Raw genomic sequence first — 26,406 nt, forward strand, 5'->3', positions numbered from 1 at the left:
AAAACAGATTATTTCCTCAGTTCCTAAATGGAAATTACAGTGCACCCTGGATATAATGCCACCCTGGATATAATGCCGCCCTGGATATAATGCTCCTGGTTGTAATGTCACACTCAATGTAATGAATGGATTTCCTGCCAAATTATCAACCTGGTTACAATGCCAAACTGGATATAATGCCAGTTGTTTAAAACTTTTGGAACAAAAAGTCAATTTACCCTCGTTCTAATGCCAATTATACTGGCTGCGTGTAGTATACATACTTTAATTGGTTAACTGACATGACTCAAACAAATTGTAGTCTTGCTTTCCTAGACAGTATTACAAAGGTGATAATACAGTTCCTGCCCTCTGCAACAACAGGTAACCTGCAACCCCTGACTGATCAGCTCAATCACTTGGTTTATTGCATTGGTCTGTCCTACCTGTTTATAATGCTGCCCTGGACATAGTGCCATAATTTCTCCTCGACAAACATGGCATTATAACCAGGGTACACCGTATTTCATTATTTTTTTTGTTATTTCCATACATTTACAGAGGGACACTGGTTTACCAACAACATTATGGCATGTATTATAAACACAAAGCTCTTACACATAAGGCATATACACTACAGATAACAGGTCACTTCAGCCCAACATCTCTACATTCATAAAAGTACATTTGAGACATAACCTAATGTATTGTAACAATATTAGGTTTATACACTGCATATTCTCAATCATCAGAAAGATAAGGCCTCTTGCACTGTGTGTATCAATCAACATACACAGCGCTCTGCAAATTGAATCTAAGATGTCTGGTTGGGCAACACTCAAAGACTACAGCAGTTTAAACAAACTAACAAGAAGTAGCTAAGATAAAGTTACTATTAAGTAGGCACAGCATGTCAGTATTGCAACAACTTCCTTTACATTTTGACTGAACACAATGCCATTTGTAAACATCTGCCAGATCACGGCCATTATGGTTTTGACAACTTCTACTATTTTAGGAAACTCCAGGAACATGGGTATGGTACTAAGCTACACACATAATGCCAGTGCATGAAATAAGCCAAAACCAGACAGGGCTGGTAACTTCAAAATGCTACCAGCCCCAAATGGATCTAACCAGACCAGACAGCAAGAATTCACTCAGATGTATGGAACATCTAATATTTGCACCAGACCGCCAGACTGGACAGCAATAAATTTAGACTGTCTGTTTGAAATCTAGCCCATCTCTTGCAGTTGGACAGGCCTCATTTCATGCATTGATAATGCGTCAAATAAAATAATCACACCTAATCCTAGGTTTGCGACATGTCAAAGGGACATAACTCTGCACAAATAATGGCAGTGTCATTGCCACAGGGAGACAACTCTGTACAGTTAACTGCACTGACCTTTGTCAAGTGGACCACCCTGACCTTCATCTCCATCACAGCATGGGTGGAATACAGTCACAGGAACAACACATACACAATGACACAGTATCTCACATAACTGTCACCTGACCAACATTAACAAACAATAGTGTGTTCCCTGGAAGCATCACTATGGCAACAAGAGTTATAAATAGCAACAGAAACAGGATGGCTTACATGAGTGAACGAAAACACTGTAACAAGCAAATGTAAAAGTACATTGGCATTTTTCTGTGCCACGCTGACACATTGAGTTCAATGTGATATTCAGGAGACACAAACACATTGTGCTGTAAAACGGGGAATTAAAATTCAGTGCTGCAGGTGGGACTTTTTTTGAAGGATCTCATTGTCCCTTACCTTTAAAGAATGTGCACCAGTAACCAAAAGTGAAAAATCTGTTAGCATTCTCTTTGACATTTTGACAGAACGAAAGATTTGATGATAAACTCTGTACATGAAGTCTAGCTCTGTACAATGAAATAAGCTCTTTACAGTGACTATAGTATTATAGTATCATATGTAAATAGATGCACTAGAAATGTGCAGAGCTCAGGAAGACTCATTTCCATTTCCAGAAGTGTTAAGTTTGTCAAGAGTTTTGACTTTGATTACCTAATGTTTGACATTGCTTTCAATAAAAATAGTCACATTTGGAAATTGCCCAAAAACATAAAAAAAACGTGTCACAAACAGTAAATTTGAACTACTGTTGTTGCATACATTTATAAATGAAGCACCAAGATAGGTACAATTAGCACGAATCCCACAATTATACAGTCCGGCTGCAGCACTGAAATTAGGGATTATATACCAATGTCATCAACATTTTCAAATACGAGTAAATACAACATTGAACATTCTAAGCCCTGTGGATGCAAATATGGTGAGTATTTCTAATAAAAGATGTTAAAAACATTCTTGTCAAAGCCAAGTAAAATATATATTATGGATGCATATTTGCCACCATAGTCTATGCACCAACAAGCCTACACACTAAATGCAGTGACATAATCAAATCTTAACACATTTCCTTTCAACACATAATATTTTCATAATCACCTTCAGTTAATGATGTCTACCAATACATATTCTGTAAAACTCAAACTGTATGTACAAGAATGCTTTGATTTAATTCAACTTTCACCTGTATGAAGCAGAACTTTAGAGGATCTTACTCTAAGGACCAAATTACTTTTATTTATCGTATAGTACTGTAAATTAGTAGAATGTTGAAGACAAAAAAAAATACAACCTGTAGAAGGGGCTGCTTATCTGTAACACTTTCGCCAACTTTTTGTTCAGGTGACTAGTAAGAAAACAAGATCATATCATTACGTGTGAATGAACATAACAAACAACTCTTACATTATTGAAAAATTGCTGAGAATCAGAGAAAAGCTGCAATGTTCACTCACCAGTGACATCACTGCCTTAGTCTCTGACAGGGTATGTAGTTGGAGCATGGTATTATGAAATCAGTGCACATCTCTGCATATAAGACAGATTTGATCTAATTATTCATCATCAAATCAATTTTCCCAAGCATTCATCAACATATAGACATTATAATGTGTTCTACAAGATCAATGTTTTACCCATCCATCTTCTTTTTACTATCAATGATACCATAGTATAATGTTCTCGAGGTGGTGAATTAATCAAAGTTTGTCTCGCATTGTGGAAAGCATTGTAGCTATTCCCTTTTTTCAACAAAAAATACCAATAAAAAATAGTAGGGGATATTGGATGATTTACAAGATTAATAAAATGTAAATGATGAAGTCAAAGAGGAAACAAATGATGAAGAGAAATTAAGGGAAAATGTGACAGTTTGTTCCATTCCTTTAGAAATATTTCATCTGTATGGATATTTATTACTTTTTGTCATATACATTGGCATTGACTGGTGGTATGCTTGCAAACTGGAACATCCCCTACTTTTTTGGAATAGTATATGTTAAATACTCTTCAAACATACTATCAGACATCCTTAATACATATTGCACTCATAGCGATGATATAACACCTGCCAGTTACAGGACTGACCAGTGATCACCTGACCATCCAATCACCAGCTTATTCACATGAAAAACTAATCTACTTGGGAAGAGTAAGTTTAGTTTTACTCCGCACTCAGCAATATTCCAGCTATATGGCGACGGTCTGTAAATAATCGAGTCTGGGCCATACAATCAAGTGATCAACAGCATGAACATCGATCTGCGCAATTGGGAACCGATGACATGTGTCAGCCAAGTCACCGAGCCTGACCACCCAATCCCGCTAGTCGCCTCTTACAACAACAAGCATAGTCGCCTTTTATGGCAAGCATGGGTTGCTGAAGGCCTATTCTACCCCCGGACCTTCAGGGGTCTTCCGGCAAGCATGGGTTGCTGAAGACCTATTCTTCCCCGGGACCTTCAGGGGTCTTCCGGCAAGCATGGGTTGCTGAAGACCTATTCTACCGCGTACCTTCACGGGCCTACTTGGGAAGAAGCATATTATGAGATGGAAATATACAAGCATTATGCATGAACTGTTGAGATGTCTTCAGAGATCAACATTTTACTTTTCTACAGCTCTAGAAGTAACAGGTATGGAAAATTAACTCATCATAATTTATCATAATGTTGTGATTCCATTGAAATATTGGCAATTACTCAAATATAGCCTGCTTTGTTGGTCATCATTTTCAAGACATGTCATTTACTTGACATACAAGGCTCTGTTACTATACCATTTTTAATGAGTAAATCATATAAACTAACAGTATTCAGAGTTCTTAAGTAAAAGTTTGGTATTGAGTTGTAACGAGTCAAAAGACCATGAATTTCCTCTACTTATCTTTTTTCCACACCTTGTATCATGAAACAATGCATGCATAAAATTGAGAATGTTTTTCATTCCAATAACTCTTTAGGTAATTCAGAGCCCCTAAAATGACAGTCTTTGCTTGAACTTCCCAGCACTGTGAGGTGTGACCTCTGTCCCTTGATCTGGGCATCGACTGTCTTGCGGGGTGGAGGCAGGATCCTGGGAGGCACCACGTTTCACAACTGGAGTCAACTCCCATCCAAAATGCTGCAACAAACAAACGATAGCTGGCTGAAACTCCACAGTGGACAGTAGTACACATGTAGCCCCATTAAAACAGCAGAAATGGAGCAGCTATAAAGTTTTTGGTACTTGTGGGCCACTTGGCAAAACACATAAAAGATCAATGGACAGCAGTCCCATACGGCACTCATACTGCTGTTAATCAGAAGTACTTTACACTCAAAACATTTTGATGTGTATGTCTATGATAACATGTCTGATAAATGTAGCAGCTCTCTTCGGCTTATTGTAGACATTTTCCACTTGGCACCCAAATCAAAGTAGTGTCTGAGGAAGGGAAACAAAAAAGGTAGATTTGGGTTAAAACCCACAGGCACTCGTGTCATTGCGAGGATTCAAGATTTTTTTTTAAATGTTTCACAGTACAATATATCTAGACAAGGCTGGATACTTTGGTGTACCCCACCTGCCTGCTTTTCAGATTGCTATGATACCATCGCTTGCAATCAATAAAAACTTCATCTAAACATAATCATGGGTGATTGGCCTATTGATCACCACTTATGACACCCATCAGTTCCTTATTGTTATTTCTACAAGATGACTGAAAGCTGATTTTGAACCTAAACTAAACGATCTTGACACAAGAGGTGGACGATTACAAGAGTCTGTGACTGAGAAAGTGAGCTTTTTTTGCCAATTATAGGCACAATGCCGTTAATACAATGGCGAGGAACACCAAAAGTGGCCTTCACACATTGTACCCATGCATGGAATCAAACCTGGGTCTTTGTTGTGGACAGCAAATGCCTTAACCACTTGGCTACCTAACTGTCTTAATCAACAATGTCAGCAGCTCAGACTTTCTGTAACAATGTGGGTCTACCTTAGGGGTCTCCATGTTGTGTTTAGAGCACCAGTTCTCAAAGCACCGAGCAGCAATGCCAAGTTTGGCCTTCTGCTGGGGATCCTTACAGTAAATCAAAATCATTTGCTCAGCAAATTTCTCAGGAAGCATTTGTGAGACCTACAACAGAAAAATACAACTTACCTATTATTTAATAAAATCAGTTTATGATTCACATACATGCGAGACAAGCATGCCCTTTCCCACACATTTTCACCAATGTTACTTAAAACAGTTATTACTGAACGAAGAGGTCTAATTCAATTTAATGAAATGATATCTAGGTAGGTATTTCCCAACAGTGTTCCTTTAAAGATGGCAGAGTTTACTCAGCTGATATCATGTCTTTATGATAGAGCTGCCTTTTGAAAGCTAGTATGACGTTCCACCATTCATGTGATTAATACAGAAAATATCTCGAGGCATCTGAAAACCGATAAGGTTAGGATACACAATAAGCACATTTTGTTAACATCAGTCCTGAATTTCTCCGCTTTATAACATGATCAACCTAAGCACAACAGTATGCCCAACAACACTATCTAATGTATCAACCAACAAAACTGCAGGTGTCAACCTACAGTATTACAGATGTCCATATAGAGTATAACAGATGTCCATGTACAGTATTACAGATGAACATGTACAGTATTACAGATGACCATTTAGAGTATTACAGATGTCCATAGACAGTATTACAGAAATCCACTTACAGTATTACAGATGTCCATGTACAGTATTACAGATGTCCATGTACAGTATTACAGATATCCATAGACAGTATTACATATGTCCATTGACAGTATTACAGATGACCATGCACAGTATTACAGATGTCCATTGACAGTATTACAGATATCCATAGACAGTATAACAGAAGTCCATAGACAGTATTACAGATGTCCATTGACAGTATTACAGATGACCATGCACAGCATTACAGATGTCCATTGACAGTATTACAGATATCCATAGACAGTATTACAGATATCCATAGACAGTATTACAGAAGTCCATAGACAGTATTACCGATGTCCATGTACAGTATTACAGATGCCCACCGACAGTATTGCAGATGACCATGTACAGTATTATATATGTCCATTGACAGTATTACAGATGACCATGCACAGTATTACAGATGTCCATAGACAGTATTACAGATGTCCATAGACAGTATTACAGATATCCATAGACATTAATACAGATGTCCATAGACAGTATTACATATGTCCATTGACAGTATTACAGATGACCATGTACAGTATTACATATGTCCATTGACAGTATTACAGATGTCCATGCACGGTATTACAGATGTCCACTGACTGTATTACAGATGACCATGCACAGTATTACAGATGTCCATAGACAGTATTACAGATGTCCATAGACAGTATTACAGATGTCCTTTACAGTATTACCAGAGAGTGTATATGTCAAACAATGATGTCATACCTCTGACTTGCGGACCTCAACAGCTCTGTTTGGGTCAGACTTGTTATAAAAGCGGACATTCTCTATTGGATTCTTGTCCTTCATGCCATAATCCAGGTACACCAGCTGAAATATATGCACAATGTACGGCTGCCGAGATATTCATCATGCAAATCATAAATCACCCTTGACCTATCTGTTTCTCAGCACTAGGAATAATGTTACAGGTGGACAAATGTGAAGGTGACACAGTACAAGGGGACCAGATATCCCAATGATCAACAGCATGAGCATCAGTCTACACAACTGAAATATGATGACGTGTGAACCAAGTCACTGAGCCATACCTGTAAGTAGGCTCTTATGACAAACATGGGTTTCAGAAGACCAGTTCAAACCTGGATCTTTGGCGTGTTGAGCGAACACTTTAACCACTAGGTTACCCCATGATCAAGGGATTCTGGACATGTATCACAGCTATGATCATGTATTTTCTTATCAGAACTGAAATGTCAATACATACAACGTGACACACACTGCATACAATACTTCTGTCTGTTCTATGACTAGTTATAAGATCCATGTGTCTGGTAAAACCCTGCAACAACATCAGAAGAATTCATCACGGCAGCAGGGCGGTGGGGTAGCCTAGTGCTTAAAGCGTTCACTCGTCACACCAAAGACCCAGGGTTCGATTCCCCACATGGGTACAATTAGTCTGTCGTACAGACCCTGAAGTATATATATTCAAGAAAGCCCACGCAAGTGTAGAAAATGTGGCAAGTCTAGATTTCCATAGCTTCAGCTTCTGAAAATGAAGAAAGTCTCAGGGTTCCATTTCATTATATTATTTTTTTCACTATGAATTTTTTTTCAGTAAAATATGTTCATTTCGGAGACTAGCTGTTAGTCTAGGGTACAATGTGTGGAGTCCATTTTCTGGTGTCACCCTCAGTGATATTGCTGGACTATTGCTAAAAATGGCATAAAACTAAACTCACTTACTCACTCACTTATCAAGGTAGACTAGCATATGAGACTAGTGTCTAAACCATTTGCTAGTCATGCCAAAGATGAGTAAAATATGTAATCCCATTTCTGGTCTCCATCTTCCAGTGTTACTGGAATGCATACTGCAACACAACGTAAAATAATACTCATTCCCTCGTTCACTATCAAGGTAACAACAGGTGGGCACCTGCCATCCCAGTCAAGTTCTGTCAGTTAGGCAAGTTAACGAAATGATGACTAAAGTGAGTGAGTCAGTGAGTGAGTTTAGTTTTACGCCGCACTCAGCAATATTCCAGCTATATGGCGGCGGTCTGTAAATAATCAAGTCTGGACCCAACAATCCAGTGATCAACAACATGGGCATCAATCTGCGCAATTGGGAACTGATGACATGTGTCAACCAAGTCAGCAAGCCTGACCACCCGATCCCATTAGTCGCCTCCTACGAAAAGCTGAGTCGCCATTTATGGCAAGCATGGGTTGCTGAAGGCCTATTCTACCCCGGGACCTTCAAGGGTCAAATGATGACTAAAGGATGTATAACAACATGATGACTACTTACATGCACAATGACATCGTCAATATCCAGGGTGACCTCAGACTCTTTGTCATCATCAGTCATACTCTCAATCAGTTGACTCTTTATCAATGGGATGTCGTCCTGGGAATCAAATCAAAATGTTAAACCATGTTACACAGGTTTCACTCATTTCAAACCATTCACTTACTTCATAAAGGTGGTATTGCATTGTTTAGTATTCTCTACAAGCAATACCTAAGAGGTGTAAAGGTGTTGCCATGACTACCTATATGAGGGCTAAAATGAGTCAACTATGACGCGAATATGATACATACAGTGAATAGTAGGTAACCATTTCAAAAACAAGGCAGTGGTTGACGTATTTTTCAACACAGTCAGTGAAACAATAACAGTATGATAACAAAATAATTATTTGACATGTTTTTACCAGTGGCCAGTCATGGCCAATGACCACATGACAGTCAAATTAAACAAAGAGTGTCGGTTGTTATCATGTTTGGCTTTTATATACAGTAGAATACTTTTATAACGAACACAGATATAACGGACTGACGGCTATAGCAAACTGTTTTAAAAGTCCTGAATTAACCTCTGTATATAATCATATAAAAAAGTTGTGAATAACAGATTCTCTATAACGTACTTAATGGCTACAGCGAACTAATTTGCGAGTCCCAGGTAACACTAATTAACGGTGTGAATAACGAACTGAGCGAACTCAATCAGTGTCACTGCCAGTTAGCAATGCTCACTTTGAAATCCTTGGCAGTCCCAGTTAAAGAACGAATAAACTCAATTTTTTGGTACTCTTTTAACACTGTATATGAAATACTTCTGGTTAGTCATAAACGGAACACCATTTTTTTTAAAAAAAACTTGTGGTTAATTAATACCAAGCGCTCAAAAGTTGCGAAAAAGCCATCTGCTTCTCCCTCGCCCACAAACGAAACCGTAGACAGGTTATGCAACTCTGTCGCCAGAGGCCTGCAGTGACATCATAGAAGGAACAATTTTCAGTTAGTTGTATAGAAAATGTGTAGGAAGCTCCTCATTTTGCCGATTTCTTGACGTCACCAAAGACATGCCAAATCATTTCCGACATTTCCGCATCATTTGCTCCTTGGAGTCAGGTGATGGTGTCACTATGCACAGATTCAGTATATATTAGTAAATGTACATACGTAAACACTACCTTTTGACAAATCCCCATTTAAATCTGCATAATAGTAATTAATCAATCAGCGTGTTATCGGCTAATCCTTTGATCGATCCAGACAAGAAATGCCAAATGGGGACCTTTGTCAGGTAATCTAAGTGGCGTTACCACTAATTATACCTGTTATAAATTCATTAACTGAGCATTAAGTGAATGATTTATATAATATAATGGTTTATACCACCTAACACAGATTACAACCTAGCGGCACCAAGTAAATTTGACAGCATGGTCTATGAAAACAAGGGTTGTAACTCGGAAACTATGCAAAGCAGGATACAAAACTAAATGATAGTAGATTGTGAGAACATATAGCTTTCATTTTTCACAACAGCTGTTGCGATTTCAGGTTTGTATAAACCTGTAAATGAAATAGTTTACCCCCACAAATGTAGATGAATTCTGCATAGACCCTCATATCTATACCTACTATTACATCATGGAAACACGCCGCTCTGATTGGTTGAAATTTCGTTTGTGGTTGAGAATTGTGCACTGTTGTCAAAACGTTCGATTTAAGGTAGTTAAAGATCAAAATGAGCAGTTTTAATGACGGGGTTTCTAATGATGTCAATGAGTGATTTATGCATTTGCACCCCCTAAAGTACATGTGATCTTTAACACTAATTAATGGTGTGAATAGTCAATTGAGCAAACTCAATCAGTGACTTTATCACAGCTGACAATGACATTGTCATTACTAAATGCCCCTCTAATGACAACATCGTAAAGGCCATTTCTGATCAGCGTGATGGAATATCCCGAGTTGATTTGGAATGCGATGACGACGACACGAACAGACCAGGCTTTACACTGATTCATAGAAGCCAATATGGTGCTACGAACTTCGAAGAACTTTCTTGCGTCACAGAAGACAACTGACATATCTTCTTTCGATTCGCTCGCCGACTTGAATGAGGCTGTGGGACATATGCAGTTGGCCAAGCGTGCACAGAGTAAGATGACTGACTTTGTAGTGAAAAGAACATAATATGAATGAATGTGTGATCAGTGAAATATGGATATAACAAACTAATTTCGGTGGTCCCTTGCAGTTCATTATAAAAGTATTTTACTGTATTCCATTTTTGCATATCTGTTTTTCATGTATAGCATGTGGTGAGGCAACCTTGTGCTTAAGGTGCTTGCCATGGTTATAATGAAGTCTGTTTCTGGTGTCCCTGTCATGATATTGCTGGAATGTTGCTAAAATGCATAAAATCAAACTCTCTCACTCACACATAACACCTAACTTATGCTCCTTCTAAAAGTAACTATGAATATTCAGTTTCAGTGACCATGAGTAACAAACTGAATTCATGAGGGATAATTTTCAATTCAACAAATACATAAGTGAATCGTATCAGCCATAATGTGGCTACATGTCTCACCCCACTGATCACTCGTCCAGCACTGGGCTGACTCTGCCCCACACACTTATACAGCTTCCGAGACATGATGTTGTTGATGATGTTGCGAGACTCCTGAAGCTCCGGTGTGGTGGAGATCATGACCTGATGCAGGACATGGTCAGTGAGAAGTGTGTAGGCCGCCATGTCATTGATACACTCAGACATTTTCAATAGTGACCTGAAGCATAGATACACACACCTACTATCAGTTGTGCAAAGATATCCCAAAATGAGCGGAATTCGATGTTCTGGTGATTTCAACGATTCCATTGCAAGCGCTATATCAGGGAAGTACATGTTTCATCAGTAGGTAGGGACTGGGAAAGAGAACTTTGACAATGGGCCATTTTCAGGAATATAAGCCAATTCCTGAATTTAGAATGCACAATTGCCCATGGCCCATGCTTTCTAATCCCTCAGTAGGGCGGAGGCCCAGCTCCTGTTGAGAGACATTTTATTGACTATTGAAATCCGGAAGTTCAGTTATGTAAAGTGCAAACAAACATCAATATTATTTGCCCTAACTCATTAATACCAAATTAGATGCAAAATCAATTGCCAGTATCTAAAAAATTAGCGAGCGAAATTCAGGAGTATCAATCATCTGCTAGTAACAGGCTATGTACAAAACAGGAAGACACGTGATGTAAACACTCTCGCAATGCGGACAGAAAAGTATGGCTCATCATCAAAAACACATACAAAATACCTGGACATGGCAAGCACCTACAGTTTCACCGATACAATGTCATTAACATTATTTTTGTAGGAAACTCATGATAGTTTTGTGTGAAATAGATGAAGATCACATCACTTTATCAATCAAGGTTAGCTAAATCAAAACTTTAAATGATATGAAAGATAAAAATTTTGTTTTTGTCTTACATCGTCGAAAACCTCTAACCTCAGGATAAAATATATTTTACTCTGATACAAGGCCAACAATACATCATATTTCAACTAATGCAACCTTATACTAGGGTTTGTTAGACACAGTATACAAAGTAACAAATATTACTGAGTCTAAGTTTACTTTGACTGAGGTAAACAAACCTATCACTTATTAAAGCTGGATGTTAAAAATCTCACCCGTTTTTCCCTGGTATCTTAATATGATCATCAGCCTTAACCAGCGCTTCCACCAACCTGCAAAAAGAATCAGTGTCAGCCAATATGGCAGTGTGAAGCGGATTCTTGCTATGTAGAAACTGGTGGGATTCTTCTCACTAATTATGTAATATATTTCAAACTGAAAAGTCACATGAAACCAATGGGGGTAGAGGGGAGTTATTCCCAGAGAACACATATAGATATGTATCATGACACAAATAGAATCTCAACATATCCTGGATGTATTATTTCCCTTACAGAACATGACACAAAAATCATACGTAAAACAGATAAGAAAACAACTGAAAAATATATGAAAATAATTAATGCATGTGAGTAATAAGGATCATCGTCGTAAACACAACATACAGTTAGTTTATAGCCTTAAGCAATCAGAGGCAGTCGGGTAGCCCAGTGGTTACAGCATTCACTGATCATACTGAGGACTCAGGTTCAATTCCCCACATGAGTACAATATGAGAAACCCATTCCTGGTGTCCCCTGCCATGATATTGCTGGAATGTTCCTAAAATAGCTGTGTAACCCATTTCTGGTGTCCCCTGCCATGATATTACTGAAATATTGCTAAAAGCAGAGAAAAAACATCCTCACTCACCTTGAGCACCCAAACACACTTCTCTCTCCACAAATCTCTTTCTCTCTGTGTGAATGAATCATCCTCTCAGGGCATGACACACAATGAGTGAGTGATTTGGGTTTATGCCACTTTTAGCAATATTCAAGCAACCTCAGGTGACACCAGAAATGGGTTGTACACATTGTACCCATGCAGGAATCAAACACGGGTCTTCGGTGTGATGATTTATTGTTTCAACCCACCACCCTTTGACCCAAGCCACAAGCCCTATCGCCATCCATTTGGTACACATACAATGCCAGCACAGACTGCTGGGGACCTATTCAAAATTGGTAATCCCTAGGTGTAGGGTAGGTAGGTAACCTCCAGATAAAGCACGTATTTGCATATTTTACTCAATAAAATCACATTTACTCAACTCATTACAAATCTGGGAGTACAAAAAAACATTAGAATCACTCAAAACCCAATAGGTCTACAATACCTTGCACACTTGCTTACTTTACTCAGTTAACTAAAATGGCTTACGTATGATTCCTTGTGACACCGAAACCCAACAACAGCATACATGTATAATATATATACACTATTATATAGCCGTAGCCCCTCTCCAGGGTTTACGTTAATAGTCACTTGACTTCCATGTTCATTTGGTATGGGTGCCAACTGTTTGGCAGTATGACAATTACTAGAAACTCTTAGTCCATTGAGATATATATATATATTTATATATTTAGTTAATAACCCAATAAGGATAAGATTAGTGGGAGTATACCCAATGCTCTGTAAGGCACCATGGTATTAATGACTGTGCACAATATATCATCAGTGAGAACAGTGCTAGGATCCTCAAGGATAAAACTTTGTTTCAAAATGTAGCGTGACTTAGTTCCAGAATATCTATGATTAAGGTGAGTGTCTTGGGGGACGTGTTTAAATGTGGTACTCACATTGCCTCCACAATCTTGTTACCGCGATGCTGGTATGCCCGTCGATGTAGCGAGCTCCGTGTGTGGAACATATCATACAGCGAACTTGCTTCCTGGAATTCACAACTACTGCAATTGTCACATACAAGATGCCTTGAAAAAGGTCAAGGTCACCAAAATCAATTGGTGTCTGCGCAATTCCCCAATGTAGGTTGCCACTAAATTTGCATGCACTGGGTGCATCAGCTCATGAGATATCGCATGAACTCGAATCGGGACGTACAGACGTTGCTGAATACATGGTACCCCGTTTCACACTGTGGCTGGGAACAAAAACAAACTGTTCAAGAACCAGCTTCTGCAGATTGCCTAGCATATCCTGGTTGTTCTAAACATCATATTCTTCCTAATTTATATGTTATTCACCTACAAAGTACAATATCCCATCTTCATAAACTTATGAAATAGAAACACTGCATAAGGATATTTTCATGACACATCACATCATTAAATGTCTAAGGGTGAAACAATATACAGCAGCATTAGTAGAACCACAGTTTGTTGTTTTCCTGTGGCATACTGCAATGCAATCCAAAAATTTGGAGTTTTCGGCTTTCATGCCATCATTTTATTAACCTGTTTAGACCTTTTCTAAACGCCTTGAAATCGAATCATTTTGCATATCGCCCTACTTTTCTCAGGCTTGTCTGCACACACATTAGTATTACAAACCTTGTCCCGAGCACAGATCTGCATGACACCGTCAACAGAGATGACCCGTGAAAACTTCATGAAGCGGTTGTGATCAAAGTTGTTCTTAATGCCCAGCATGTGGCAGTCACGGGCAAAGTAATCCCACTTGTCCACATCTATTCCATTTCTCTTATTGGCAACAATCTGGAAAAGATTAATTAACAAATGAATGATGCCCAGCGCTCTGTTCTCCACAATTTCTTTGTGGAATGAGACCCAGGACTCTGATACTCATTACAGCAAAATGAAAAGTTTAATCAGTGGTCAATGGGTTAAGCAGAGTCATATAAGTCAAGTTATAGTATGTGAGTTTGGGGTTTACACTGCTTTTAGCAATATTCCAGCTTCACACAGTTTGCCCATGTATGGAATCAAACCTGGACTTCTGTGTAACAACCAAACGCCTTAACCATGAGGCTACTCCACCACCCCCAGTCAAGCAGTAAGGTTATTATTTCATGTGCTTCAATGTGGGGCAGGACTGAAGTTCTAGAAACCCAAAAGAGCCAAACTGCCAAACATGATCACCCATCTATCACCCATCTATGGACATTGATTAAGTTGAAGTGATTTGTAACCAGAGCTTTATGCACAGGACCATACACCACCTCAAAAAACATCAATAAACATAGAAGGAGATTGTTTCTGGTCACAGAATTATATTTGCAACTGCTCTCCTGATCTTAATTTTGCACAATCACTTTATACTTAAAAATTACATACTTACTTCATACAGGAATCGTTTTTCTTTAGCTCTCCCTTGGTAAGGATAATCCTGGAACAACATTAAATGATACAAATGACATTCTCAATAAATTGAAAACATAGTGCATGAGAGTGACTCGGTATTGTTTCATGCCACTTTTAGCAATATTCCAGCAATATCACAATAAAACCAGAATGGGCTTCACACACTGTACCCATGTGGGGAATCAAACCCGAGTCTTCAGAGTCATGAGCAAATGCTTTGACCACAGTGTTACCGCACAGCCACATAGACTTTCAGCATTACAGTGACAGAGATGTGTTTTCATCCCTTTGGATTTCATTGGACCAAGTCAGTGAAGAGACTGTATCGCGGGTTTTAACGTCTTTCATAGGAAAGAAAAGGTGAAGGTTATGAGTGAGTGAGTTTAGTTTTATGCCACACCCTATGTGACAGTGCTCTGCAAATAATCCAGTCAGGACCCGACAATCCAAGGATCAACATCATGAGTATTGTTCTACACAACTGGGGTATGATGACATGTGTCAAGGAGTCAATGAGCGTGATCTCCCAATCCCGACCCGTGAAGGTCCCGGGGTAGAATAGGCCTTCAGCAACCCATGCTTGCCATAAAAGGCGACTATGCTTGACGTAAGAGGCGACTAACGGGAACGGGTTGTCAGGCTTGCTGACTTGGTTGATACATGTCATCGGTTCCCAATTGCGCAGATCGATGCTCATGTTGTTCATCACTGGATTGTCTGGTCCAGACTCGATTATTTTACAGACTGCCGCCATATAGCTGGAATGGCGTAAAACTAAACTCACTCACTCTCCCAATCCCATTAGTCACCTCTAAGGACAAGCATGGGTTGATGGAGATCAATTGTAAAGCTGACCATCACGACTAGAAAGGAAAGCTGACAATGAAAGTAAAGTTGAAACTGTGTTGCAAGGAGCTATGTCAACGCTTTGGTGAAACGCGTGAATCAGATTTCATCCATGAGTCATACCCATGAGCACCTGAGCAAGCATGACAAAAATTCACAATCTGCATAATGAGTTGAAGCAGTCTCCTACAGCAATTGTTTAGCTTCAAATATTGTGTTATATTCTTTCAAAACTCAACTGTTTGCTGGTGCTTTTGTGTCAAGGGGCCCTTGATCTGCTCCTTGATAAAGATGCAGTCAGTTTCAGTCAAGCCAAACTGTGCAAATTGAGCTTCCAGTTTGTTCTCCCTCACTAAGTGATCGAACATTTCCACAGAAGCGTCTTCATGCTGCAGCAGAAACAATATTTATCAATTACAGAATGTCACTGCTCAAGTGAAACTGATGATTAGGACAGCAAAAAAGGTTCATATCATAAATATCAAAGGTCTGATGTTTGTCACTTTGTCAATATCACAGCAGCAGGTGCATTTCATCATGTATCACATTTCATCATGTATCACATTTCATCATGTATCACATTTCATCATGTATCACATTTCATCATGAATCACATTTCATCCTAAATCATCTCGCTAAGCATACCTCTCATTAACATCTTCCTCATCAACACCTCCTTCGGCAACATTTCAGAAACTAACATCTCACCCAGTAAAATTCCATGCAGCAACATATCGTCCAGCCCGATCTTACCTAGTAACAACTGAAGCTATGAAATCTCATCCAGTAACAGAAATATTGATTGAGTGAGAGAATGAGTGGGCAAGAGAGCGAATGAGTATTCATAATCTCACTAGCGGGGTATGAAACTCAGCCAGACCACAGAGTGGGTTAAATATAAAACTTGCCAGCTCTGACCGAAAATTATCTACCCACAAAACATCTTCATACACATATCAAAATTTTAACCCAACCGTTGGGCAGGTGAATTTGAGAACTGGCAGTCCATGTTGCAAATAAGCTGTCCCGGTCGGTCAGGCAGGTTGGTATTTCAAACACTGACATTAGTAATATTTCAGACATACAGCGACTAAAACAAGTTCTATATTTAGGAGATAAACATACTGTGTTGGGAAATCAGAGGTATATAACGAAATTATAACAGCTCTAAATTTGATTTAAAACCGAACGCATAGCGTGAGGTTTTAAATACAAAATTTAGAGCTATTATAATTTTGTTATATACCCCTGATTTTCCAACACAATACATTTATCTCCATTCTACCATTACCGTGTTATTCAGATTTTAAACAAATACTTAACATGTTGGAAAATCAGAGGTATATAACGTGATTATATACCTCTGGATGACGTTGATTAACCAATCACAATCCAGTATTTACTGAAGTCATGGTAGAACTAGGAACATGACACAGGCAAGTACAGTATGGTTGATATGATATCAGGTATGACTTACCTTCCACTTAGCCCCTGATACAAGAGGAATAAATTCTCCATCAAACAGGTGTGAGAAGGGACCGTGTCCTGTAAGAAACATCAAAAATGTTATTCAAATAACATTAATATTACGTTAAAGACATGGCCCAGTGGAGACAGCATACAAAAACCACATATGAAATCACTTTCAAACAATCTCCTTGATCATTATGTAGGGTAGGCAACTGACGCAGAATCTTGCTACATCCTGAAACCATCTGGGGGCAGAGAAGAGAATCAATTCCTGTAACTGCTGCTTCATGTGCAGGCTAGAATTACAATCCCCAAAACCCTGTGGTCTATTCACAAAGCTGTCTTAATATTAAGACTGATGTAAAGATATGATAGTGTAAAAATCACACACCCCTGTTGAGCTAAGTTTGTTTACAAACGAAAAGCACATTCTGACATGGGCCCCCCTTCAATATGAGGCTTATAATTCATCAAACAACTGTAGTAAAACATATCTTACCAAGATCATGACACAGCCCTGCGATCTCCACACACAGAATATCTTCGTCACTGATCATCAGTTCAGGCTGACGTCGCTGCAATGTCCGCGTCAGCTGCCCAGCCAAATGGCAAACACTGAAAAAGTTACAGAGCTACAGAGATGCCAATCCGATATGAAACTTTGGAGTAATTAGTGGGGTACAAATACAAATTCTTGTAAAAAAGACTGAGGGCAGCAGTGCCATGATGTGGATTTTCACTCCAACATTTTTTAAAGCCTAGGCTTAACGAAACAAATAGCATTGGTCAGTACAGACTTCATGTAAAATTATTTGTGTCATCGGTGATTTAACAATTGTACTCTAAATAATATTTAATGCACATAAATTAATGCTGAAAAAAAAATACGAAAGATCATAATTTGGTGGGTAAGAAATACTGAATAATTTTAGGCTCAATTGGACAACATATTGACATGTGTGGGTGGGTTTAGGTTTACGCGGCTTTTAGCAGTATTCCAGCAAAATCATGGGAGGGGACCCCAGAAATGGGCTTCACATATTATACCCATGTAGGGATGTACTGACACGGAAAATTGTGAAATAAGTTGACATGGCAAAGATAAAAACGTGTCAAACAGAGAAAACAGTGAAACCTGTTGATGGGGGAAACACCTGTTGATGGGTGAAACAGTGAAACATGTTGACAGGGAAAACAGTGAAACCTGTTGATGGGGAAACAGTGAATGTGTTGACAGGGGAAACAGTGAAACATGTCAGACAAGGGAAACAGTGAAACATGTCAGACAGGGAAAACAGTGAAACATGAGTGAGTGAATTTAATTTTGTGCCACACTCAGCACTATTCAAGCACTGTGGTGGCAGTCTGTAAATAATCGGATCTTGGCACAACAATTCAGGGATCAACAGCACCAATATCAATATCCGCAACTGGGATAAAATGACTTGTCAACCAAGTCAGCAAGACTAACCACCCAATCCCATTAGTCGCCTCTTATGACAAAAATGGGTTACTGAAGGTCAATTCTGACTCAGATCTTCACTAGTTAGTGAAACATGTTAGACAAGGACAAACAATAACTGACATTAGGACATTATATTAAACAAGTTACAAATGAAACCATACTCCCCATCAGTTAGGTCTGTTCAAATCTTACCAAAGACTCTCCTAGCCAAGCAGCCAAAGCCCATTACCTGCCTCATTGGTCTGCGTAAGGATGCGGAACATCTATCTCACATTTCATCACAACAATTACAAGTTGTTTTTTTAAGGGTAGCACAAAAAGAAATGTTAACTACGCTAGGTTCAAATCAAAAATTACCTCTTATCAAACACAGTTTATTTTTGTAGCTGTCCTCTTGGGTAGCTCAAATCAAACCTCACCCTAAACCATATTCATATCAAACCTTATCCTACACCAAAATCCAGTCTAACCTTACCCAAATCAAACCTTACCCTAAGATGTGTTCAAATCAAACCTTACCCTAAGCTGTGTTCAAATCAAACCTTACCCAAGGCTGTGTTCAAATAAAACCTTACCCTAAGATGTGTTCAAATCAAACCTCACCCTAAGCTGTGTTCAAATCAAACCTTACCCAAGGCTGTGTTCAAATAAAACCTTACCCTAAACTGTGTTCAAAGCAAACCTTACCCTAAGCTGTGTTCAAATCAAACCTTACCCTAAACTGTGTTCAAATCAAACCTTACCCTAAGATGTGTTCAAATCAAACCTCACCCTAAGCTGTGTTCAAATCAAACCTTATCCTATACTATGTTCAAATCAAACCTCACCCTTGGCTGTGTTCAAATCAAACCTTATCCTAAACTGTGTCCAAATCAAACCTCACCCTATGCCTTGTTCAAATCAAACCTTATCCTTTACTGTGTTTAAATCAAACCTTACCCTAAGCTGTGTTCAAATCTGTTGTGTGCTGCTCCAGGAAAGACAAAATAACAAGCCCCGAGCTGTTTGATGAAACGTAGCCTCTGGAACTGTGGTGTGTCAATTATCTTCACGCAAAGTGGGTGCAGCTCCACATGGCCATGGATTGGATCATTGAATATCTGTAACAACATTTATGGTGGACATCAGAAAAATGAGAGTGCCAAAATGTTTGAAAGAAACACATCATACACTTTGTGCATGGGTGAGTGAGTTAGATAGATAGATAGATAGATAGATAGATAGATAGATAGATAGATAGATAGATAGATAGATAGAGAGTGAGTGAGTGAGTGAGTGAGTTTTTACACCAAAATTAGCAATATTCCAGCAATATCACAACGAGTGAAACCAGAAAAGGACTTCACACATTTTTGTCTCTATCTGTCCAACTAACTCAAAACCGACATTGATACGTCATATGGTAAGGACTAAACCACTAACATGATTATCTATAAACACTTGAAACTGAAATGATCACTAATGGTTCACAGGGATCCCAAATCAAGAATATAACTGAAGATCAATTGTGTTACTAAATGCATATGAAATGGAACAGATATACACTGGAAGCTGTCTAAACCGGCACTCATAGGGACTGAAGAATTAATCCAGTTTAGAACACATACCGGATTGCAGAAGTGATGATAAATGTACAAGCCACGCATAGGACTGAGATTTTATGCTGGTGTTGATAACTTGCCCGAAAGGACAGATGCTGGATTTCACAGCTTCCACTGTATTCCAGTTGTAAGATTGCGATTTGTAAATATTGGAATCTGGTTCCAACAAACAGCAATGATATAATGAGTAACAACTATTAATCTGTCCTGTACCTACCTTTGTACTGGGATGATAGGTACTCCATTTGTTAGTCTTACAACCAATATCATGTAAGAACTTCTCAAAATCAAGGATTGTACCCATTTTTCTGAAAAAAACAACAACCAAAAACAAACAATAAATATAGTCAGTAACTGATTTACACAAATGCAGATGAATCTGGTTTTTAACTCCAACACACAAGGGTGCATACATATCCCAAGAGTTTCAAATAAAATTGAAAGAAAAAACATCCACACACTGATGTAAAGGTGCAGACATATCCCAAACAGATAAAATCAGAAAGAAAAGAATTAAATATCCTGAGATTGCTGCAAACACTGCAACCTAGTCTAGCAAGGCTTTACAATGTTTGACAAATATCTTAAAAGTTGCATTGTACTCACAAAACTGTTAGAATTTATCAAACATGGCCAGTGAGTGAATGAGTTTAGTTTCACGCCACACTCGGCAATATTCCAGCTATATGGTGGCAGTCTGTAAATAATTGAGACTAGAACAGGCAATCCAGTGATCAACAGCAAGAGCATCGATCTACACAACTGGGATACCATGATGCATGTTAAGCAAGTCAACCAGTCTGACCACCTAATCCTGCTTTTCACCTCTAACAACAATGATGGGTTGCTGAAGACCCATTCTAATCCAGGGCCTAGATTTTCAAAGCTCTCTTAGCACCAAGATAGTCGTAAATTAGTGTTAATGCATGGCACTTACGCCCATCTTAGCGCTAAGAGAGCTTAAAAAATCTATGCCCTGAACTTCAAAGGTGTAATGATGGTCAGTGAGGCCAGTTATAGATGTTATTCAGTTACTGGACTAACATAATTCTTCTATGGATCTAATGGTCATGTCATGCGTTTGTTTCATTTGTTTGTCCCGATGCCCTTGTAACAATAGATACATTAAGCATAAACTTCTAAACATAATTATGTTAAACGGACAAACAAAGGATACTTATTAACACTCAAGAAAAAAATATAGGTGATTTTATTGTTAACTAAACTATGCAGCTGTAAAGAAAGTCTGCTTACCTGATCCCCATTTCTTTTAACCTTTCATAAGAGACAAAGTGCAAATGTCGTCCAGCAATTTCTTCCTCTGAAATTAAATGAATTCAAATTTAGATCACGTTTCTTGGTTGGTGCAATGGCTGTTATCACCCAGTAATTTATCATTTTTTGTTCCTGTTACATTACACAGTAATAGTTACATTAATAATCAGCAAAATAAACAACAAAAGTCATCAGCAGATGACACACCGCCCTGGCCCCAACACATTTGAAAGAACATATCATCTGACAGTTACTTGATGTATCTGTAGACTAAAGTCGAATCCTTTCAACAGAAATCATGAAAAATATAAACGCCAAATATTTCTAAACAGCAAAAGGCACTCCCTCCCTTTTGACACTTAGTCCGAATCATTTCCATGGAAACCCAGAAATATAAAAATGACAACAATCTGAAAATAGCAAAAGGCACCACTTTGGGGGCCACCTCACATATCTGACAAGTATTACTGAAAGATACTAAGAAGTTTATGCTCCCTAAAGAAGCCCATAAAGATATGACGAGGATGAAGAATTTTATGGAAAGACAACTTCTTTCGTGCAGCGGATGCGATGCTAAATCCTTTATCTCAGACTGCACAGAATTTTGCAAGAAGATCAGCACTATCACCCAGCCAGGCTTATCAGTTATGATGTGGTTGATCTTTTCACAAATGTACCACAGGACAAAGCCCTAGCCATCATTAGAATAAAAGACATCCACGTTGACTTAGACACCCATCTCACCGTGGAAAGCACCATCAATCTCATCCATCCCTGTATAAGCTCAACATCCTTCAACTGGTCTGATAAAGTCTACCACCTCACCTCTCTCCCCTATCATCACCAAGATCTACATGACAGAACTTGAAGAAAAGGCCCTCCTCAACTCACCCATCACACCAATATGCTGGGTCCGAAAAGATGACGACACCTTTGTCATAATCAACACCACTAGCTGCCTTCTCAATCACCTCAATGCACCTCAAACATCAACGTATGAAATTCACAATGGAGCAAGAAACTGACAACAAGCTACCATTCCTAGACGTCCAAGTAGAGAAAGACAATGACAACAAACACCACACAAGGGTCTGCAGAAAACCAACCCACAAGGATCAGTATCAAAACCTCTTATCTAATGACCCACTACAAGTGAAGAGAGGTATAATCGACCCTAGTCAGAAGAGGAAACAACATCAGCTCCACAACCCATGCCCTTGAATCGAGTTAGAACACCTTCATCATGTGTTCATAAGGCTTAATCAGTATCCAAATAACTTGTCAACAGAACAGTCAAGGGCACCCTTAACCCAAAGGAAAAACTACCTCGTCAGCAATCAGACCCGTTCATCTTCAGCATACCATATGTCAACACTTTCAGCATATCCACAGACTACTTAAGAAGGAAGTCAACATAGACGTTGTGTTCCAGAGAGGCAGATCAGTTCAGCATATCCTACAACCCAACAGTAAACCAGCTACAAAGAAGAACCTCCAAGCGTTTTCTACCACATTCAATGTGCATGTGGTGGCTCGTACATAGGAGAAATGTCCTGGCCCCTCAACCTGCGAATCAAGGAACATCAGACATCTGTCAAGAATAAAGACTCCATTTCTGCCATTTCCGACTACATCCAAGTCCATCAAAACCATGCCATACTTTAGAACAGCATCCTAGAAAAAAAACAGTCAGATTATAAGACACAGAAACTCTCAGAGATCAACAGAGATCAAGATTATTACATCCCTACGGCACACGGTCGACTAATCAAACCTAACCAAGAATAACCCAGACTTGCCCACTGCCTTCATCATCACAACACCAAAACGTCACATCCACTGCAAGAAGAAGTTGTCTATCCATAAAAATCTTCAACCTCCAAAGTCTAAAATGTTTAACAAAACAAGAAAAAAAAATTTCAAAAATCTGTAGATAGCAAAAGGCACAAGCATATTTTAGTCTGTTATGTCTGCCAATTTTGGTCTAAAAATATTGAACAGTTTTTGAGTTATGCTCCAGAAAGAAAATGATTATAGACAGATGGAGAGGTGGACAGACCGATGACTATATCCCTCTGCTTCACATGCTGGGGGGAGGGGCCAAATTATATATGTCAAAATTCTGTAAATAGGAAAAGGTACCAATTCTGGACCTGCCTCACATATCTGTCATGTTTTGCTGGTAGATATTCAGAAGTTTTCGAGCTCTCTGGAAATGAAACACACCCCTCCATCTTGTGACTAAGTCTGAACCATTTCCATGAAAACCGAAAAAATAATAAATCACAAAAGTCTGTACATAACAAAAGGCACCAATTTAGGTCCTGACTCAGGGATTTACCTTGAGTCCTGTATTTGAGGGTTCCTGAGACTCCTACTCTTAATTTTCAGGGGTCCTGACAACAAAGTGGGGGTCGCAGAAACTTAGATATTACAATTAATACAGTTATTTTATTGTGTATCATGATCATCACATAAATTATTACTGCAGTTAGCCAGAACTGTAGCTGTACCAAATACCTTGGAACTTATTGGCCAATTCCTGTAAACCTCTCTGACTGAGTTGTTCTGCAAGCTCTTCCACGGACCAGAACTGCCATGACTGTGGATCCTCTTGGTAACTGGATTCCTGGGAGAATGTCAGCTCATATGCCCCAAGAGCCATCCTCGGTTTCTTGGCTGGAGGCGTGCAGTCAGGATGTCCATTCATGCTGATTATAGTTGTGGGGAATGTGGTGGTAGGAAGTTGGATGCAGGTTCTGTGTTAATGACCTAACACTGTCAAGGTATCCGGGCAGCTGACGTGGAAGCCCTGAAGACATACAACATGTGGACGTGGAAGCCCTGAAGACATACAACATGTGGAGAGTGTTTCAATTATGTCAGAGCTTGTAAGTATGAAAATATCACTTCTGTTTTGTTTGTTTTGTTTCCATGGATTACCATCTTATGACCAAATAGGTTGGTTGGTTTGTTGGCTGTTCAATGCCATACACAGCAATATTCTACCAATATGGCGTTGGTCTGTAAGTAATGAAGTTATCAGCATCAATCAACACAGCAACCATCTATATATATGGGATACAATGACATCAACAAAGTCAACCAAGTGAGTCTGACAACCTGATCTTGTTAGTCATCTTTTACAACAAGCTTGGGTTACTAATAATAGATGTGAACAGATTTCTATGATGTTTAAGTCACAAGGTCCGAGCTGGGCCAAACACTTCTGGTGAGGACAATGATGAAAGTATAGGAAAATCTGCTTCACTTTGGGCTACAATGTTTGCTTTTGATCACCATGAACTGAGACAACAATTTTTTGCTAAGGTAGACATAACACTGCTTTATTATTTCATCATAGATCTGCAAGAATTGAGTTGATTTTTTAAGTCAAGTTAAAACACTTGAAAGTTTTCTTAGAAAATACAGTAATCCTTCACTTTAACAGACCAGTTAAAAATAATCGTAATAAACTGATCATTTAAATTTACTGAAATCTATATTAGTCCAAAATACTTAGCTGCTCCAAAACCTCCAGTCAAGGGATGGAAATAGCTTTAAAATTGCTTATGTACTCCATACTGTGTCCCTCCCTCATAAACATGCCCTCCGATAGTCCCTCCCAAATCAACATCCCCTCCTACAATCCCTGCCCATCAACATCCCCTCCTACAATCCCTGCCCATCAACATCCCCTCTCATAGTCCCTCCTGTCATCAACAACCCCCTTCCCAATCAACAACTCCGCCCCTGATCAACATCCCCTTCCACAGACCCTTTCTTCATCAACATCCCCTCCCGCAGTCCCTCACCCTAAGAACATCCCCACCCACAATACCTCTCCCATCAACATCCACTTTCCTCATCAACATCCTCTTCCACAGTCCATCCCCATCAACATCCCCTCCCAGTTCCTCCCCTATCAACATCCCCTCCAATAATCAGCCCCCTCAACATCCCTTCCCATAGTCCCTTCCCATCAACATTCCCTCCCACAGTGCCTCCCCTTTCCACATCCCCTCCCACATGTCCCTCCCCCGTCAACATTGTCTCCCACAGTCCCTCCCCATCAACATCTCCCCAAAGCCTCCACATCAATATCCCCTCCCATAGTCCCTTCCCCATCAACATCTCCTCCCACAGCGCCTCCACATCAATATCCCCTCCCATAGTCCCTTCCCCATCAACATCTCCCACAGTGCCTCCACATCAATATCCCCTCCCATAGTCCCTTCCCCATCAACATCTCCTCTCACAGCGTCTCCACATCAATATCCCCTCCCATAGTCCCTTCCCCATCAACATCTCCTCCCACAGCGTCTCCACATCAATATCCCCTCCCATAGTCCCTTCCCCATCAAAATCTCCCACAGCGTCTCCACATCGATATCCCCTCCCATAGTCCCTTCCCCATCAACATCTCCCACAGTGCCTCCACATCAATATCCCCTCCCATAGTCCCTTCCCCATCAACATCTCCTCCTACAGCGCCTCCACATCAATATCCCCTCCCATAGTCCCTTCCCCATCAACATCTCCTACAGCGCCTCCACATCAATATCCCCTCCCATAGTCCCTTCCCCATCAACATCTCCCACAGTGACTCCACAT

At 39.4% G+C, this 26,406-nt stretch overlaps 1 protein-coding gene across 1 annotated transcript; it reads right to left on the reverse strand.

Moving 5' to 3' along the window:
• Positions 1-4,348: 4,348 nt before the first annotated feature.
• On the reverse strand, positions 4,349-24,604 carry LOC137257832 (deoxynucleoside triphosphate triphosphohydrolase SAMHD1-like). Its single transcript, XM_067795307.1, has 16 exons — positions 24,313-24,604; positions 21,772-21,838; positions 20,735-20,825; positions 19,856-20,016; positions 17,951-18,066; positions 17,459-17,526; positions 16,221-16,370; positions 15,113-15,160; positions 14,365-14,529; positions 13,654-13,745; positions 12,085-12,141; positions 10,975-11,173; positions 8,389-8,487; positions 6,837-6,941; positions 5,358-5,498; positions 4,349-4,495 (listed from the first exon to the last, which is right to left on the reverse strand). Exons 1-16 carry the CDS (start codon positions 24,500-24,502, stop codon positions 4,349-4,351), a joined length of 1,896 nt encoding a protein of 631 aa, XP_067651408.1. The 5' UTR covers positions 24,503-24,604.
• Positions 24,605-26,406: the final 1,802 nt, after the last annotated feature.

The sequence above is a fragment of the Haliotis asinina genome, chromosome 12, assembly GCF_037392515.1.
Source record: "Haliotis asinina isolate JCU_RB_2024 chromosome 12, JCU_Hal_asi_v2, whole genome shotgun sequence".
In the NCBI taxonomy this organism is placed as follows: domain Eukaryota; kingdom Metazoa; phylum Mollusca; class Gastropoda; order Lepetellida; family Haliotidae; genus Haliotis; species Haliotis asinina.